General features: G+C 36.9%; 1 protein-coding gene and 1 long non-coding RNA gene across 2 annotated transcripts in view; both read left to right on the top strand.

Moving 5' to 3' along the window:
• The window catches only part of LOC132541311 (uncharacterized), a 205,681-nt gene that overhangs the window by 75,474 nt on the left and 112,317 nt on the right, over nt 1-17,890 (top strand). The gene's annotated exons all lie outside the window — the stretch shown is intronic.
• SKIC3 (SKI3 subunit of superkiller complex) overlaps nt 1-17,890 on the top strand; it is a 104,670-nt gene that overhangs the window by 43,137 nt on the left and 43,643 nt on the right. The window contains exons 13-24 of the mRNA XM_060201183.1: nt 2,836-2,922; nt 3,012-3,115; nt 3,923-4,049; nt 5,227-5,406; nt 7,526-7,650; nt 8,480-8,733; nt 10,975-11,077; nt 15,932-16,108; nt 16,189-16,333; nt 16,488-16,566; nt 16,656-16,717; nt 16,816-16,872. Coding sequence (XP_060057166.1) covers nt 2,836-2,922; nt 3,012-3,115; nt 3,923-4,049; nt 5,227-5,406; nt 7,526-7,650; nt 8,480-8,733; nt 10,975-11,077; nt 15,932-16,108; nt 16,189-16,333; nt 16,488-16,566; nt 16,656-16,717; nt 16,816-16,872 — 1,500 coding nt within the window. The remainder of the gene's footprint in view (nt 1-2,835; nt 2,923-3,011; nt 3,116-3,922; nt 4,050-5,226; nt 5,407-7,525; nt 7,651-8,479; nt 8,734-10,974; nt 11,078-15,931; nt 16,109-16,188; nt 16,334-16,487; nt 16,567-16,655; nt 16,718-16,815; nt 16,873-17,890) is intronic.

The following is a 17,890-nucleotide window of genomic DNA, read 5'->3' as shown; positions in this document are numbered from 1 at the left end:
GTGTTGAAGACCCCTACTATGATTGTGTTACTGTTAATATATTGCTGTAGCTCTTTCAGTAGAAGTTTGATGTATTTTGATGGCTTCTCATTGGGTGCATAGATATTAATAATTGTTAAGTCCTCTTGATTGACTGATCCTCTGAGCATTAAGTAGTGTCCATTCCTGTCTTTTTTAATCTTATCTATTTTAAAGTCTATCATGTCAGATATGAGAATAGCTGTTCCTGCCCTTTTTTGTGGGCCATTGGCTTGAATGATAGTTTTCCATCCTTTCACTTTAAGTCTGTGTTTGTCTTGTTGAGTTAGGTGAGTTTCCTGTAGACAACATATTGTTGGGTTGTGTTTTCTGATCCATCTTCCTACTCTGTGTCTTTTAATAGGTGAATTTAGGCCATTGACATTTATTGATATCAAAGATTGAAGATATTTTAACGCCATTCTTGTAGAGTTTTAGAGTGTTTTGATATATGTTCTATTTGTGGTAGTCTGGTTGTTTATAGGAAACCTTTCAGAACTTCTTTCAAGGCAGGCTTGGTGATGGTTGCTTCCTTCAACTGTTGCTTGTCTGAGAAGGTTTTGATGCTTCCATCTAGTCTGAATGACAATCTAGCAGGATATAGTATTCTTGGCTGAAAGCCTTTCTCATTGAGCACTCGATAGATATCTTGCCATTCTCTTCTGGCCTGTAGTGTTTGTATGGAGAAGTCTGCTGCTAATCTTATGGGTTTTCCTTTGTAGGTGACTCTTTGTTTTTCTCTTGCAGCCTTGAGGATCCTTTCTTTATCCTTATTCCTTTCCAATCTAAGTATGACATGTCTTGGTGTCTTTAGGTCTGGGTTAATTCTTTTTGGGACCCTCTGGGCTTCTTGAATCTTTATGTCTTTGGTGTTGTCTAGACTAGAGAAATTTTCAGCTATTATGGCCTGGAGAACGCTTTCTTCCTCCCCTTCTCTTTCTTCCTCTGGTAAGCCAATAATGCGTATATTGTTTCTTTTGAAGTCATCCCATAGGACTCTGTTGTTGTTTTCAGCATCTCTTAATCTCTTTTTGAGATCTCTTACTTCTTCTTTAGTTGTCTCTAATTCATCCTCAATCTTGCTAATTCTGTCTTCAGCCTCATTGATTCTATTCTCTCTGCCCTCTACTGCTTTCTGGAGTTCATCTATTTTGTTGCCCTGCTCTGATACTGTTTTAGCTTGTTCAGCTAGTTGCCTTCTTAGCTCAGCAATTTCAGCTTTCAGCTCTCTAATAACCATGAGATTATTAGAATTTTCTTCCATATTCTCATTTGTTGTTCCTGCATTTCTGATTACAATTTTTTCAAATTCTTTACTCACTCCTGTTATTATTTCCTTAGCTAATGTTTGGATGTTGAACTCGTTTTGTGCTTCGCCCTCTGGAGGACTTTTAGCTGGACTCTTGTCCTGGTTCGAGTCTCCATTATTTTTTCTTGTTGTTTTACCATTTTATATAAGTTAACAGTTTTTTCAATCCCTGAGTTGGAGTTCAGTAGTGTAAAAGCCTTTTTTTTTTTCCCCCCTGTAGGCTATGGTAGCCTGAGGGCTTTTAAACTATCAATAGGCTTCTTGGCTTAATCAATGACTCCTGACCAAGAGATAAAGCAGGGTGTGGCAGAGATAATCCAGTGGTTATGCAAAGAGACTTTCACAGCCCTTCAGCTATGCCACAGAGGTATAGGTCTTATCCTGAGTTTCCAGGTTAGATCTCTGTGCCCTGGTGTCCCTCCCTGTTGCTGCTCCAGATTTTGAGGGTAGTAGCAATGGAGACTCAGAGTTGTACTTGGTGAGTCTCTGGGGAGTCCTTTCCTCCCTTCAGCTGTCCCCTTGTTGGTGGAGCAGACTGGAGGTGGTGTCTCCACTGACAAACTGTCGAACTGTTAGCAGTCACTTAATCTCTCCTTAGGCCCCCCTCTCCTCTCTGTCACCAGCCACGCGTGTTTGTACTCACGGGTGATTTACTGGGTTTCTGTGGTCATTCTAGTCCTGTCTTGTTTCGGTCCAGGTGGTCTCCTTTGGTATTCCTAGTTGATCCGGGAGAGGAGAGGAGAGGAGAGAAAGCGATCTGCTGCTCGTAGCCTCGCAAAGTCTTAGAGACAGTTTGGTGGTGGTCCCTTCTGCTGCTATTCATCTTCGTTGTCTTCCTCCTCCTCCTAATCCTCCTATTCTTCCTCCTCTTCCTCCTCCTTTTCCATCTGCATGTTCATTGTTTCTGTTATTTATATTCCACAAAGGAATTAAACCATTTGTCTTTCACCTCCTTCCTTGCTTCATTTAGCAGAATCCTTTTCAGTCTCATCCATTTTTATCCCAAAGAATACAATACTTTTGTATTTGTTGTATTTGTTGTTGTATTGTTTTTTTAATTGTTAATTTCTTTTTCATATTTCTTTTTAATAGTTTTATTATTTATTTATTTATTTATTTATTTTTTAATATTTTATTTATTGAGAAAGATAGGAGGAGAGAAGGAACCAGATGTCACTCTGGTACATGTGCTGCCGGGGATTGAACTCAGAACCTCAATGCTTGAGAGTCCAATGCTTTATTGGCTGTGCCACCTACCGGACCACAGTTTTATTATTTATTTACTGGAATGCATTAATTTTGAAGTTAGATTGTGTGTGTGTTTATTATATTCCTAATTATTTAAATATTTGAAATTTTTCCTAATAAAACTCTCCAAAGGATGGAAGTGTTAATAGTGCTATAAACCAGAACTACAATGTGCCTTCAGTGGCCATGTGTTAATTAAAACAAACATTGCTGCATTGTGTTAAAGGAGATTTATAATAGTTCTTTGCAATTATTTCTAGGTTTCTGATGCAAATAATGTCCCAGGACTTCTGATTCTTAAAAGCTTGGCCTATCTGAACACAGGTTTACTGGATGAAGCTTCAAAGGTTAGGCTTTTTTCTTTTTCATTCAAACTGAAATAATTCTAAGTCAAAAGTTATTTTTATTTGGAATTGACAAATAACCTACTTTCTAGATTATGGAAGACCTTCTCTCTTCTTACTCTGACCTAGCTGACGTTCATGCACTGGAGGCTAAGATTCATTTTACTAGAAAGGACTATCTACAGGCAGAGAAATGGTAAGAATATATTTAGAGTGCTCACAGGTCCAGTTATACCTTAACTGCATTATTTTCTCAGGAAATTAAAATGAGTGAACTTGATAAAGATTCAGTTTTGCATTAATTTGGTCTTCATAACTATAATAAAATGTCCTTATAATATAGCCGAGTAAGTCGTAAAAAACTTCCATGATAGACTTGGAATCCAGTTAACTTATCATTATGCTCAATAGGTCTGTAGGGTCTTTTTTTTTTTTTTTTTGGTTTTTTTTTTTTTTTTTTTTTTTTTACCTCCAGAGTTATTGCTGGGGCTCCTGGAGGCCATTTTTCCCATTTTGTTGTCCTTGTTACCCTTGCTGTTGTCGTTATTATTATTGTTGTCATTGTTGTTGTTGGATCGGACAGAGAGAAATTGAGCGAGGAGGAGACTGAGAGAGGGAGAGAAAGACACCTGCAGACCTGCTTCACCATCCGTGAAGCGACCCTCCTGCAGGTGGGGAGCCAGGGGCTCAAACTGGGATGCTTACGCTTCGCGACATGTGCCCTTAACCCGCTGTGCCACCACCGGACCCCGAGGCCTGTGTGTTTGATGAGTACTCTGAACAGTTAGCACCAGTAATGCTGAGTGTTTGGCCATTGTGTTTTCCTAAGTTCCTGTTATTCAAAAACAACTCGTGTTTTCTGTCATTACAATAAAAATTCTAAAGTAACGATTCCTAACTTAGTATTCTTTATCCATCACTTTGTTCTTAACTAGCAGTCTCAGATATTACAAATATGTGTTTGTATCTTTTCGAAAACACCTTTTTTTCTTTGATAACTTAGTTTTCAGAGAGCAATTGAAAAAGATGCTGAAGTTGCTGAGTATCATTACCAGCTTGGACTGACATACTGGTCTATGGGCGAAGAAACAAGAAAAGATAAAGCAAAAGCTCTTACTCACTTTCTAAAGGTAAAACAAGGTTACTGTTCAGTTCTTAGTTGAAGTGACTTTATTACAAAGACAGAAATTATAATTTATATAAATGAGGTACTTAATATTACCTTTTGTAAATTGGGTTACTTTTGTTTTAGCTGTCACAGTAGGGTTTTGTAAGCCGTGTGTGTGTGTGTGTGTGTGTGTGTGTATGGCTTTTCAAAAAGAAAATTAAACTGCAAAAATGTAACAGTACTTAAGTTATATGCTGCAGGGGTTGAGTGGGGGCACACTTGGTTGAACACTCATGTTAACACGTGCAAGGACCTGGGTTCAAGCCCCTGGTCCCACCTGCGGGGGGGGGGGGGATTCATGAGTGGTGAAACAGGGTTGCAGGTGTCTCTCTGTCTCTCTCCCTCTTTCTGTCTCCCTCTCCCCTCTTAATTCCTCTCTGTCTCTATCCAATAATAAATAAATGAAAATATTAAAAAAAAAGAAAAGAAAAATCCCCTAATAGGCACCTAAAAAAAAAGAAAAAGAAAATAAAGAAAAAAAAAGAGATATGCTATAGTTAATCAACACAATTATATAATCCTGGAAAACAGTATTGTTGTTAGGTACTTTTCATTAATTTTATGGTACCCGATGTATATAGACTATTAGGAATTAAATTTCTTTTTAAATGTTTTTTAACATTTTATTTATTTTTAATTAATTAAAATTGTTTCTTATATTTTATAGGAGATAGAGAAATGAAAGGGAAGGGGGAGCTATAAGGGAGAGAGACAAGAGAAAGACCTGCATCACTGCTTTACCACTCATGAAGCTTCCTCCATGTAGATGGGAACTGGGGTCTTGAACCCAGGTCCTTTCATATGGTACTGTTTGTTGTTAACCCAGGGTGCCATTGCTAATTCCCCCTAGTTTTAGATGTCTAACATCTAAAACTATGCTGTCTTTACTCATAAAAGCAGATAAGTGTAACAATAACTCTACATGTTTCTTTTAACAAAGGAATAATTTCTTTATACTTATGTCTGATTTCTGTAAGCAGTAAGGTTAGCATTAATGTCTCTTTTAAATATTGCATTAAATGATGATTTGGTGTATTTTTATGTTTAATAAACTTATACCTTTTTCCCTCTGTTTATCTTCTGTGTTTTCAAAGAAACCTATGTTTAAAATTGTGTTATTATCTATTTTTATTTCAAAGGCTGCCAAACTGGATCCATACATGAGCAAAGTTTTCTGTTATTTAGGTCATTACTATAGAGATGTAGTAGGAGACAAGAACAGAGCCCGAGGATGTTACAGGAAAGCTTTTGAATTAGACAACACTAACGCCGAATCTGGAGCTGCAGCAGTTGACTTAAGCATGGAGCTGGAAGAGATGGTACATCTAATAATAAACACTTTTATCTTTTTTTCCTAAGTATAGAAACAAACATTTTACGTATGTATACTAGAAAGTTACGCTTTTCCTTATAAATGCAAGAGAAATTTTAATAGAATATTTAAGTGGAAGAGAGAGAGCAGAGCCCAGTTCATCTCTGATGTATGCAGTGTCAGAGAGCAACCTTAGAAGCTCATGCATATAAGTCCTCTTCTCTACCACTGAACTATTGTTGTAAATTAACTTTGTAAAGGGCTTGGGGGTTGGGGCTGCTTGCAGCACATAGAAGGAATCACTGAGGGAGCTGGGAACTGATTTAATCAATTCACGATTTATTAGGGTAAAATAGGTAAAAGGCAAAATAAGCAATTATCATCAAGGGTTAAGCGTATGCTAGGTCTATAAAGTCTGAATATGGATATCAAAGTTTAGTCCCATAAGATACACAATTATCAGCTCTGGTAAAGGTTGCTCATGGCTGTAGAGGGGTCTAAAAGTTTACCGGCTAGCAGAGTCACATGTATGCAGTTCCCAGGAGAAGTAGCCATGGCGGATACCTCACCCGAAGAAGCTTCTGACCAGGAGAAGAAGCAGCAGCCAAAGAGGCTCACATGCTCACATTCTCTTCTCTGAAGCACCTCCTCAGGGTGATGTCATTTGTATGCTAATAGTCCCCAACTCCTGCTGGACCACAAACTATCTTCCTGATAAAGTTAAGAGTATTATTTTTAATGTGGTACTGGAGAATGAACCTTGATAATACTGTTGAGGTACTTTCTCAGCCCATTTTTTTTTAATTCTTTATTGGGGTTTAATGGTTTATAGTCAACAGTAAAATACAATAGTTTGTGCATGTGTAACATTTCTCAGTTTTCCACTTAACAATTCGACCCCCATTAGGTCCTCCTTGCCATCATGTTTCAGGAGCTGAATCCTCTCTCCCACCCAGTCTTTTACTCTGGTGCAGTACACCAACTCTAGTCTAAGTTCTGCTTTGTGTTTTCCCTTCTGTTCTTATTTTTCATGTCCATGAAATTTTCATTGTCTATAAATGAGATCATCCCATACTCATCCTGCTCTTTCTGACTTAGTTCACTTAAAGTGATTCCTTCAAGCTCCATCCAAGATGAAGCGAAGAAGGTGAATTCACCATTTTTAATAGCTGAGAAGTATTCCATTGAGTATATATACCACAACTTGCTCAGTCACTCATCTCTTGTTGGACACTTGGGCTGCTTCCAGGTTTTGGCTATTACAAATTGTGCTGCTATGGACATAGGTATACACAAATCTTTTTGGATGGTTGTGTTTGGTTCCTTCAGATATCCTAGGAGAGGGATTGCTGGGTCATAGGTTAGGTCCACTTCTAGCCTTCTGAGAGTTACCCAGACTGCTCCCCACAGGGGTTGGACTAATTTATATTCTCACCAGCAGTGCAGGAGGGTTCCTTTGTCCCCACAACTTCTCCAGCATTTGTTGCTGCTACCTTTTCTGATGTATCCAACATTTTCACATGAATGAAGTGGTATCTCATTGTTGTCTTTATTTACATTTCTCTGACAGTCAGTTACTTGGAGCATTTTCTCATATGTTTGTTGACCTTTTGAATCTCTGGTGAATATTCTATTCATATCCTCTCCCCATTTTTGGATGGTGTCATTTGTCTTTTTGTTACTGAGTTTGGTGAGCTCTTTATATATTTTGGTTATTAGCCTCTTGTCTGATGCTCTGCCCAATTTTTATGTGATACTTTTAGTGAGAGAAACATCAAAGCAAAGCTCCACCATCCACTGACTTCCTTTGGTGATATCCATGTTGTTAGTCTGTGGTTCCAGGAATCAAACCCAGGGCTGATGCATGGGTAGGCATTCACTTTATCCCCTGAACCATCTCCCAAGCTCCAAAATATTTCCATCCATTACTTATAAATAGAGCGAATTTTTTTTTCCCACTAGCAGATACTAAATTATCCATTACCCATTGAAGCTGGGTATATACCACTATACACCAGTGTAGTTAAAAAAAATCATTATTAGTAAATGAAATGTATGTGTGCTTTTTGCCTTAGTGTGCTGCATTTTTATGTTTGATATCTCTAATAGTGGTTTCTTCTTACCAGGAAACTGCTTTAGCTATTCTAACAACTGTAACTCAAAAGGCAAGTGCTGGAATGGCGAAATGGGCCTGGTTGAGGAGAGGACTATACTACTTGAAAGCTGGCCAACATTCTCAAGCAGTGGCTGAGTAAGACAGCTTATTATACATGAACTACTAGACAGTCTGCTAGTTAATTTCATTTATGCTTACTTAATGCACAGATGACCTTTTTACAAGTCGCTCATTTAAAGTTTATTGGTTTTATTGTCTATAAGTACTAGAATTGCAAAAATGGATTAACTAATATTGGTTGTTAAGGAGATAGTTTAATCAAGTCTTAATAGCTCATCTGGTATTGGGTAGAAATTAAAAAGCCAAGGCTAGTATCTTTGATGTTCTGTTGATATGTATTGTTTTGGTCAGGCGAAACATTTGACAGCTGGCAAGACCTGTGTAACAGCTCTTATTTTAGTTATTTTATTTGAATGACTGGGAGACTTTTCCCCTATAAAATATTTTTGAATCAAATGAAAGTTGTTTCTGGTTTAATTAATATCTAGAATGCAGATATTTTGAAGTGTTTTCATGGGAATGGAATTGGATCAGAAATGCAAAATATGAATACTGTTTTTATTTTTCAATAGACAGATTGGGTTTATAGACTAAAATGAGATACACAAACACAGCACTCTATATATCTTTTATTATTCTTTTCCTATGGTAGCATAGGAAACTGGAGTTCTCCTAAATAATAAAGGGGAAAAAATTCTGGCCAACACTTCTTTAAAAATGAGTGTTTTATTCTTATTTTGAAATTGTATTAAAATATGATGTAAACGGAACAAGTATAACATCTCTGGCAATTTTGTAATTTGAAAAAAAACATGAGTATGTGATTTTTGTTGAATTACTTATTTTATGTTTTCCTTTGAGATTCTGTTGTCTTTAATTCTCTTACTGCTTTTCAAAATTCTAGTTTACAGGCAGCATTAAGAGCAGACCCAAAGGACTTCAATTGTTGGGAGTCACTAGGAGAGGCCTACTTAAGCAGGGGCGGATATACAACGGCCTTGAAATCCTTCACAAAAGCCAGTGAGCTGAACCCAGAATCCATATACAGTGTATTTAAAGTCGCAGCAATACAGCAAATCCTGGGTAAATATAAGGAGGCTGTAACTCAATACCAGCTGATCATTAAAAAGAAGGAAGATTATGTCCCTGCTTTGAAAGGTACTCCTTTGCCTTTTTTGATCCTAAAATATAAAATCATTGTTTAAAGTACATAAAAGTATTTCAGTAACTTAAACATGGCTTAGATAATAGTAAGTATCCAGTCTAAGGGGAGTCGGGTTGTAGTGTAGTGGGTTAAGTGCACGTGGCGCAAAGTGCAAGGACCGGCGCAAGGATCACGGTTCGAGCTCCCCGGCTCCTCACCTGCAAGGGAGTCGCTTCACAGGCGGTGAAGCAAGTCTCTCCCCCTCTCTGTCTTCCCCTCCTCTCTTCATTTCTCTCTGTCCTATCCAACAACAATGACATCAACAACAACAACAATAATAACTACAACAACAATAAAAAGACAATAAGGTCAACAAAAGGGAAAATAAAGAAAGAAAATTTAAAAAAAAAAAGAAAGAATAAAAAAGTATCCAGTCTACGGCTCTTTACTATATAGTTTGTTATATAGATTTGAATGTAGAACGGGTCAATCTTGTTTCATAACCGCTAAGTGATAGTGTAATAAAGATTTAACTTTGACACAGTGCAACAACTATCAGATCTTTAAATGGACCTCTTAAACAAAGTATTTTCCAGCTATTATATTTTGTGAGTTATTAATGATATCCTCAGAGAATTCTAGTCCCTTTCAATTACTTTGGAAATTATAGGAACTTATTTTTTTTTTAATTTAAGAGACAATTTGCATTGTTTTATAGTTATCTAAATTATATCCAGTTCCTCTGTAGATGCCTATTCCTTCTTAAAAAATTAGTTTTGTTTAATATAGAGTAAAACATCACCATCAGTATATAATCTGACTTTTAAAATAATTTACTTTTCGTGGAATTGAGGCTTTACACATGTGTGAATTGATGACTCCTGGGCTGCTTTATCATTCTGAGTCTGAGAAGAAGAGAGACTGAAGGAAAGAGACAGAGATAAAGAGAATTATCATAGCACTGGAGCTTCCCTTAGTGCTACAGCATATCTCATCTGGCCCAGGTTCTTAAACTTGGGCTATTTGTAAAGCACATGCTTCACCTCGTGAGCTATCTGGCTTTAATTAATTAATTTTTTTTTTAACCAGAGCACTGCTCACTCTGGCATATAGTGGTGCCGGGGGTTGAACCTAGGACCTTGGAGCCTCAGACATGGGAGTCTGTTTGCATAAACATTATGCTGTCTACTCCTGTTCCTAACCTAAAAACAAATTATATTTGGCCATTAAAAAAAAAAATCCTGGAGCCCATTATATGCTTTCCTCTGTTTCCTTTTCCATTTTAATGAGACTGTTGAGGTTTAAATTAGAAATGGTATGTGTTAAGGGCCTGGGCAGTGAAGCACCGGGTTGAGTGTACACATTACAGTGTGCAACTACCCAGGTTCAAGTCCCCAGTCCCCACCTGCAGGGAAAATGCTTCACTAGTGGTGAAGCAGTATTTCAAGTGGTCTTTTTCTCTCTCCCTATTTTCCCATTCTCTCTTGACTCTTCTCTGTATCTGTACAACAAAGAGTAAGTAAAATAAATCACTTGAAATGAATAATGTTTTAGTTTTATGTAACTTGAATCTTTAAAACTTTTTCCTAAAAACAAGGAAAACTCACATTTATTAAATAGCTACTAGGCATTTTGGGGGAAATTGTAGATTCAGTGAATGTTAAAGTATTTTGCTTTATGAGTTTGAATATAAAATATCAAGTCTTGTTTCACATACTAATTAAGGGTAATATGGTCAAGAATAGCTTGTAAGTTACAAATCTGTTTTCAGAGCTGAGGCTTTAAGAGGCAGACAACTTGTTCAAAGTAAGAGAAATCCTAAGGTTTCATACATAGACTTTATCACTTTTAATATGTGCTTTACTCCAGAACACAACCTTGTCATTCAAATTCCCTATTAAATGTATGCAAGACCATCTATAAAGATAATTTTTATAAAATGTCATTTTGTTTTCTGAATAGTGGCTTTAATATAACACTGATACATTTATTTTTTTTTAAATAATTTATTTCTTTATTGGGGAATTAATGTTTTACATTCAACAGTAAATACAATAGTTTGTACATGCATAACATTCCCCAGATTCCCATTTAACAATACAACCCCCACTATGTCATTTATCATCCGTCATGGACCTGTATTCTCCCCACCCGCCCGCCCACCCCAGAGTCTTGTTGACACTGATACATTTATTTGAAGTTCTTTCCATTTCTTTTTCCTTATTTTTAACAATTACATACTTACCTTATGTCAGGTTTGGGAGAATGCCATCTGATGATGGCAAAAGCAGCTCTGGTTGATTACCTCGATGGAAAAGCTGTAGACCTCATAGAAAAAGCACTGGAATATTTCACTTGGTTTGTACTGTTCTTTTTATTCATTGTTTTGTTTACTTAGTATTGCAATAAAGCCAGCTTTTAATATCACCCTATATTTAATCTGCTCTACATAACAGTCATTACTCAGGATATTAAGTAAAAAGATTAATAGACTACTCAGTTACTTCTGTATCATATAATTGTATTAATTTTGCACTGGGGAACAGAGACAACTACTTGCTTTTAGTAGCAACTTACTTGGTGGAATGCACAGGAAAAAATGGTAAGGAGATAACAGTCCATTGGCATGTAGAATTTTTCATAGCGGTGTTAGTTCTTTTTCAGGAAATCTAAACAAGAATGACTTTTCCTGGAATAGTATGGGAAATAATGTTTCAGGTACACAATATACTTTATATCCACAGGTTAGGATCTGTTTTAGGTTTACTGGTGGGGTTGAAGATAAGAGGCAGTCATTGATCTGATTGTTTCTGAAGAGAATTTGTATATGTAAAAAGCTATCTCATAAAAAGAAAGGTGTCAGAAAGAAATCAAGTCAATCTTGAATTTTATCGATTGTAACGTCATTAGTTAGGGCTACATATAATTTTGATAGATGTAGATTATTTTATATAAAATCTACATTTAATATTTTTTCTCTGAATTATTTTTTGTGTACTTTCTTTTTTATTTGTCTTGTCTGCTTCCTGTTGATTTGGTTACCTCAGAATTGCTTTGCTTTAAATATGAAATGAAAACCTTAGTCTTTTTTTCTCACTGATTTTTTTTTTTTCTGATATTCAGTCTCATAACAATAGCTCTTTACTAAGAAGAAAGTATTGTGAGGAAGGTTTTTATTAGTATTTCAGAGTAAATATAAACCTTTGGGTGAAGATACTCTCAAGGACAAGCACTGTCTTTCTGAGCTTGGGAAATTTTGTTCTGGATAGCATGTAGCATTCATGACAAATTATTAACGTGTAATTCACCCTCAAATTTATATATATTTATGGACTGAAAGTTCATGCTACCATAATTCATGTGCTAGTGTGATAGAATTTAGTTTACCTTTTAAGCTATATTTTTATTAACCCAAAAGAGATAAAGAGGGCTGGGTGGTGGTGCAACTGGTAAAGTGCACAAGTTATCATGTGCAATGACCTGGGTTTGAGCCACTGGTGCCCACCTACAAGAGGGAGGCTTCAAGAGCAATAGAGCAGGCTGCGGGTATCTCTTTTTCTCTCCTGCTTTCTCCTCTTCTTTTCCCCTATTTTTTCTCCCTCTCACTCCCCTTCTTTTATTTCTCTCTTTCTTTATGATAGTAATAAAAATAAATAAGAGGAGATATGAGTTTAGGTGTTAAAATGGCCTGTTTGTGTGTGTGTGTGTGTGTGTGTGTGTGTGTGTATGTAAATACATGCATACTGTCACTTTTAGAAATTGTGCTAAGATACTTAGAACCCAGAACCACAAATCATGTCCTTCTTCGTGATCCTGACTGTGTGGGCTTTTAGTCATGGCTGCAGTAATTAATCTTATTTCTCAGGAAGACACTGGCAAATGATTTTTGGCTGGATTTCCTGAGTAGAAAAGGCTATGAAAAATATTCCATCTGCTTGTCCATCTGCCTGTCACATAACTGTTGGCTATCGCTCATTATCACGACTTTGCTGAAATAAAATTGCTGTTTTTTATTTATAAGATCTTGAAAAAACTCAAGGGCATGTATAACTGAGATTTTTCTCAGCCTAGCCTAAAATGAAGTGCCTTTTGGGTCAGGGAAAAAGAGGTCTTGTTTCTTGAGACCCAAAGTTCCCAGGTTTAATCTCTGGTATTGTTATATGTCTGAACTGTGTGGTCTGTGGTTTGTCTCTACCTTACTCTTTTTCTCTCATGAAAATAAATCCTAAAAAGAGAGGGGGGGAGAGAGAGAGAGAGAGAGAGAGAGGGAAAGTTTAAGAGGTAACTCACTGGGTAGAGTGCTTTTTTTTTTTTTTTTGCCATTTGTGTTCCTCAGGTTTGGACCCTGGCACCACATGCAATATGCTGTGACATGGGTGGAAACTCCAGCTCTGTCATATCTTTTCCTCTTTTTAGCTGTCTTCCTCCTGCTCACCATCTAAATGAAAAATGGCCTGAGAGGTGAAGTTGTAGATCTATAAGCCATGGATCTACAAATAAACTTGAAAAAAAAGAAAAAAAAAGTGGAGCCCATTATCCCTACAGCCAATGTTACTATTTTTTTTTTAGCTTATTCATGTAGCCTTGTTTCACTTTTTAATATTTAATTTCTTTTATATTCTTGATTTTGAAGTATAAAAATTCTTTGAACTACCAGATATATTTGATATGTAGCACATTTGTTAGCCTTTTTTACACTGGAAGTTGATCTCAATGCAAAAAAGCCATGAATTTGCAATAATTCACTGTGAAAGAGATAGAAATGTTGTTTCCTTGGTTTAAACAAGGAATATAGGGGCCAGGTAGTGGCACAGCCGCTGGCTACACATTACAGTGCACAAGAACCTGGGTTCAATCCCCTGGCCCCAATCTGCAGGGGGGAGGCTTTTTAAGTGGTAAAACAGTGCTGCAAGTGGCTCTCTCACCTCTCTCCCTCTCTCAGCCTTCCCTTTCTCTTTCAATTTCTTTCTTTCTCTATCCAAAATAGATAAATAAAAATATTTTAAAAGCATAGCTTTTAAGAAAGTTAATATTAAATATCAATTGGCTTGGAGAGCTTACTGATTTACATATGTGACTTCTGCTACTTCTTTTTTTTTTAAAGATTTTTTAATAAATTTTATTTATTTTATTTATTTATTCCCTTTTGTTGCCCTTGTTTTTTTTTTTTATTGTTGTAGTTATTGTTGTCGTTGTTGGATAGGACAGAGAGAAATGGAGAGAGGAGGCGAAGACAGAGGAGGAGAGAAAGACAGACACCTGCAGACCTGCTTCACCGCCTGTGAAGCGACTCCCCTGCAGGTGGGGAGCGGGGGTTTGAACCGGGATCCTTATGCTGGTCCTTGTGCTTTGCGCCACCTGCGCTTAACCCGCTGAGCTACAGCCCGACTCCCAGACTTCTGCTACTTCTAATAAAAGTGATGAGGTGTGCCAATGAAATATTTGGAAAATATTATTGAAAGTAATTGACTGATGCTTTACTGAAAACAATTCTTTGCCTTTCTCTCCCTTATTCTGCTATTCTTCTTCTTTTTTTTTTTATTTAAGAAAGGAGACTAACAAAATCATAGGAGAAGAGGAGTACAGTTCCACATAATTCCCACCACCCGATCTCCATATCCCATCCCCTCCCTCTATAGCTTTCCTATTCTTTATCTCTCTCAGAGTATGGACCCAGGGTCATTGTGGGGTGCAGAAGGTGGAAGGTCTGGCTTCTGTAATTGCTTCCCTGCTGAACATGGGCATTGACTGGTTGATCCATACTCCCAGTCTGCCTCTTTCTTTCCCTAGTAAGAAAGTGGGTGGGTCTCTGGGGAAGTGGAGCTCCAGGACACATTGGTGGGGTCATCTGTCCAGGGAAGTCTGGTCAGCATCTTGCTGGCATCCAGAACCTGGTGGCTGAAAGAGAGTTAACATACAAAGCCAAACAAATTGTTGAACAACCATGGACCTAAAGACTGGAATAGTGCAGATGAAGTATTGGGGGATATTCCCTGCAGGCTCTTGTGTATTGAGCTTTCAGGTATATATTTTTCCCTAGTTTATAGGCATGGGTGAACCTATGCTCTATCTCAGGGGACCTGGACTATATCTAGGTTTGGGGACTTTATTGGGGAGTGGAACACCTGGGATGGAATTAGAGAATACTATGAAAGGAAAGGTCTCACCCGAGTGATGAAGCTGAAGGGTTTTCATTTCACACCTGAAGTCTCTGGTCACAGTCTGAAGTGAAGTATGCTGGTGTGGCACTCGTTGCATTGATTGGGTTGTGATCTGTGAATGCAATATTATTTGATTTGAATTGAGAGAAGCATGCAGGAAAGTGGGCCCCACCCTAAGGTTCCAAGACTGGGGGAAATATAGGCTCTATAGTGGAAATGTGAGGTTCCTGCTGTCTTAGGGTTCAAGAAGACAATGGATAGTTATTGTTATCATCACATTATTTGGTTAACTTTGAAAAGTCCCTTTGTTAGGGTTTGGGGTATAATACCCAGCATCTTGTATATAGCTGTGCTACCAGTTGCTTCTGTTCTCCCTGGTCTAGGCTTTTGAGAGAGTCAACATATCAAAGACAGCCTATGTATTAAAAAGACTCAGTCTGTGTTTTAAGAAGTTCTAGACATATGATCAATTTTTCCCCTCTCATATTAATTAAATAGTGGTTTCTATGTTTACACTTTAATAGGAGTGTACATAAACACTCCCACCACCAAAAGACTGTGTCCCATCCCCCCCCTTGCACTCCCCCTCCCCACGCGGGGAAGACCAATGGCCACCCTCCCCTTCACCACAGGGTTTTTTTGTTTGTTTGTTTGTTTGTTTTCACCACAGGTTTTTTACTCTTCTGCTCTTCTTAATAGAGCAGTGATAAAAACTATTGTAGTTGGAAGGAATTTAGTAAGGTACTCACTATACTTAATTTAGGAAGTAACTCTTAATCAGGTTTGTATGTACACATTTTCTGTTTTAAAAGATTTATTGAGGGAGGGAGAAAGGGAAAGGGAGAGAGATTAGTATACTGCTCACTCATTGGCATTGCCAGGCAATAAATCTGGTGCCTCATGCCTGCAAACCTTTGGCTCTTTTGTTAAATCATGTCCGGGCCACTATTTTTTTTTGTTTGTTTGTTTGAACTCTGATAGTAATGAGGGAGAGTAATCTGTCCACTTTTGAGAAGTGATTTATAAGTATCACACCGTTTCTCTTTTTTAGGGCTCTCCAGTATCGAGCTGATGTATCTTGTTTATGGAAGCTAGCTGGGGATGCTTGTACCAGTTTGTATGCTGTCTCATCATCTAAAGTGAATGTTAATGTCTTAGGAATTCTTCTAGGTCAGAAAGAAGGAAAACAAACATTAAAGAAAAATGAGCTTCTTCATCTTGGAGGAAGGTAACTTACAAAGATTATCCGTTAATAACATTCAGATTAGAACACTGTAACCAAACATATCATCTCTCATATTTTCATAGGTGCTATGGTCGCGCATTAAAACTGATGTCTACATCTAACACATGGTGTGATCTTGGAATTAATTATTATCGCCAAGTACAACATTTAGCTGAAACAGGCAGTGACGTGAATGATCTTAAAGAGTTGTTGGAGAAATCTCTGCAAGTATGGTTTTCATAACTTTCTTATGTGCTTAAAAATTATTTTTCTGAAAGATATTTTTGATAAAGCAAATGCTACAGTGTTTTTACATGAAACCAAATTTATCTTGATGTAATGCTAATATTCCAAAAAATAAAAATCTAATTTTACTTTCCAGTGTCTGAAAAAAGCAGTGAGACTTGACAGTAGTAATCATTTATACTGGAATGCACTTGGTGTGGTTTCATGTCACATTGGTAAGAACTGGGTACCTACCGCTTCAGTACTTTTATATTATATTTTTCAGTGAAATAAAAGTCTTTAACCAAATTCTTTATTTTTTTAGGTATTAGAAATTATGCTCTTGCTCAACACTGTTTCATTAAATCGATCCAGTCAGAACAGATTGTTAAGTATTCTATCTGGTTGTCTATAAAAAAGAACTTCAAATTTTAGTGTTAGTAATTTCTGAGACTAATTTATATATATGTGTGTGTGTTTTTTAGAATGCTGTTGCATGGACCAACTTGGGAGTGTTATACTTTGCAAATGAAAACATTGAGGTAAAAAATGTGTTATACTAAATATAATTAATACTATGATTTCTCCATAATAACTTGTAGAGAAACACGTTGTGCAGTGTAATCTACTCTGCTCTAATAGGGTAGATACTTGATGACAGCCAGTTTATTTCATTGTATAATGTACTTGTAGGTATTTTTCTTGGAGGTTGGTAGAAAGAAAGCTTACCTGGTAGAGCGCACACTTTACCATGTGCAAGGATTCAGGTTTGAGGCCCCGACACCACCTGAGAACTGTATGGGGAAGCTTCACAAGTGTTGGATTGATGTTGGTGTCTCCTTCATTTTTGTCTCTCTCCTGCTCTGTTTCTCACCCTCTATCTAAAGGGGGGGGGCATTTATTTTTATTTCCATACTGCTCAAGAAATTTCCAACTTTATAATTATGTTTTTTTTTCCACTTAGAGATTAAAAGAGTTCTACTTTTTAATTATTTGCATCTTTTTTTTTTTTTTTCTGGAACTCTTCCATTTAAAAGGCGTACTGTGTAGGCTCTTTTGGAGGTGGGCGAAAGTAAGGGAGATAATGAATACTCTCCAGCAGCTTAAATATAACCATTCACATAGACTTAGATTTAGCACATAGTGATCCATCTAAATTCTACAGTATAATCTGTCAGACTTGAACAGGTATATAGCAGACACATTGGCACTTGAGTAACTGGGAGCATATGTGTAGGTAATATTTAGAAATCCCCATCAATCTGTAGAAATAACACATTTGTACTGTTTTATGTCTTAGTCAGTATATTGACTGCTGTCTACTTAAAATACTTTCAGTAATAATATCACAAGTCACTGCAGAAGCTAACTTTAGTAGTTTGCAAATAGAATGAAGGACAGTACTACTTTGGATTTAAAAAGACGTGAAAAAATATTTTTAGTGGAAAGCAGATCCTTACTTTGGGTGTGATTTTATGATAACATGCTACATCATTCCCCATGAGTTTACTGATTTCATAGGGAAAAATAATGAAACTATTTCCTCCACACATAGATTAC

This window comes from Erinaceus europaeus, chromosome 11 (assembly GCF_950295315.1).
Source record: "Erinaceus europaeus chromosome 11, mEriEur2.1, whole genome shotgun sequence".
NCBI classification, from domain to species: domain Eukaryota; kingdom Metazoa; phylum Chordata; class Mammalia; order Eulipotyphla; family Erinaceidae; genus Erinaceus; species Erinaceus europaeus.
The sequence above is the reverse complement of the archived record's forward strand: the minus strand, read 5'-3'. Positions and strand labels throughout refer to the sequence as shown.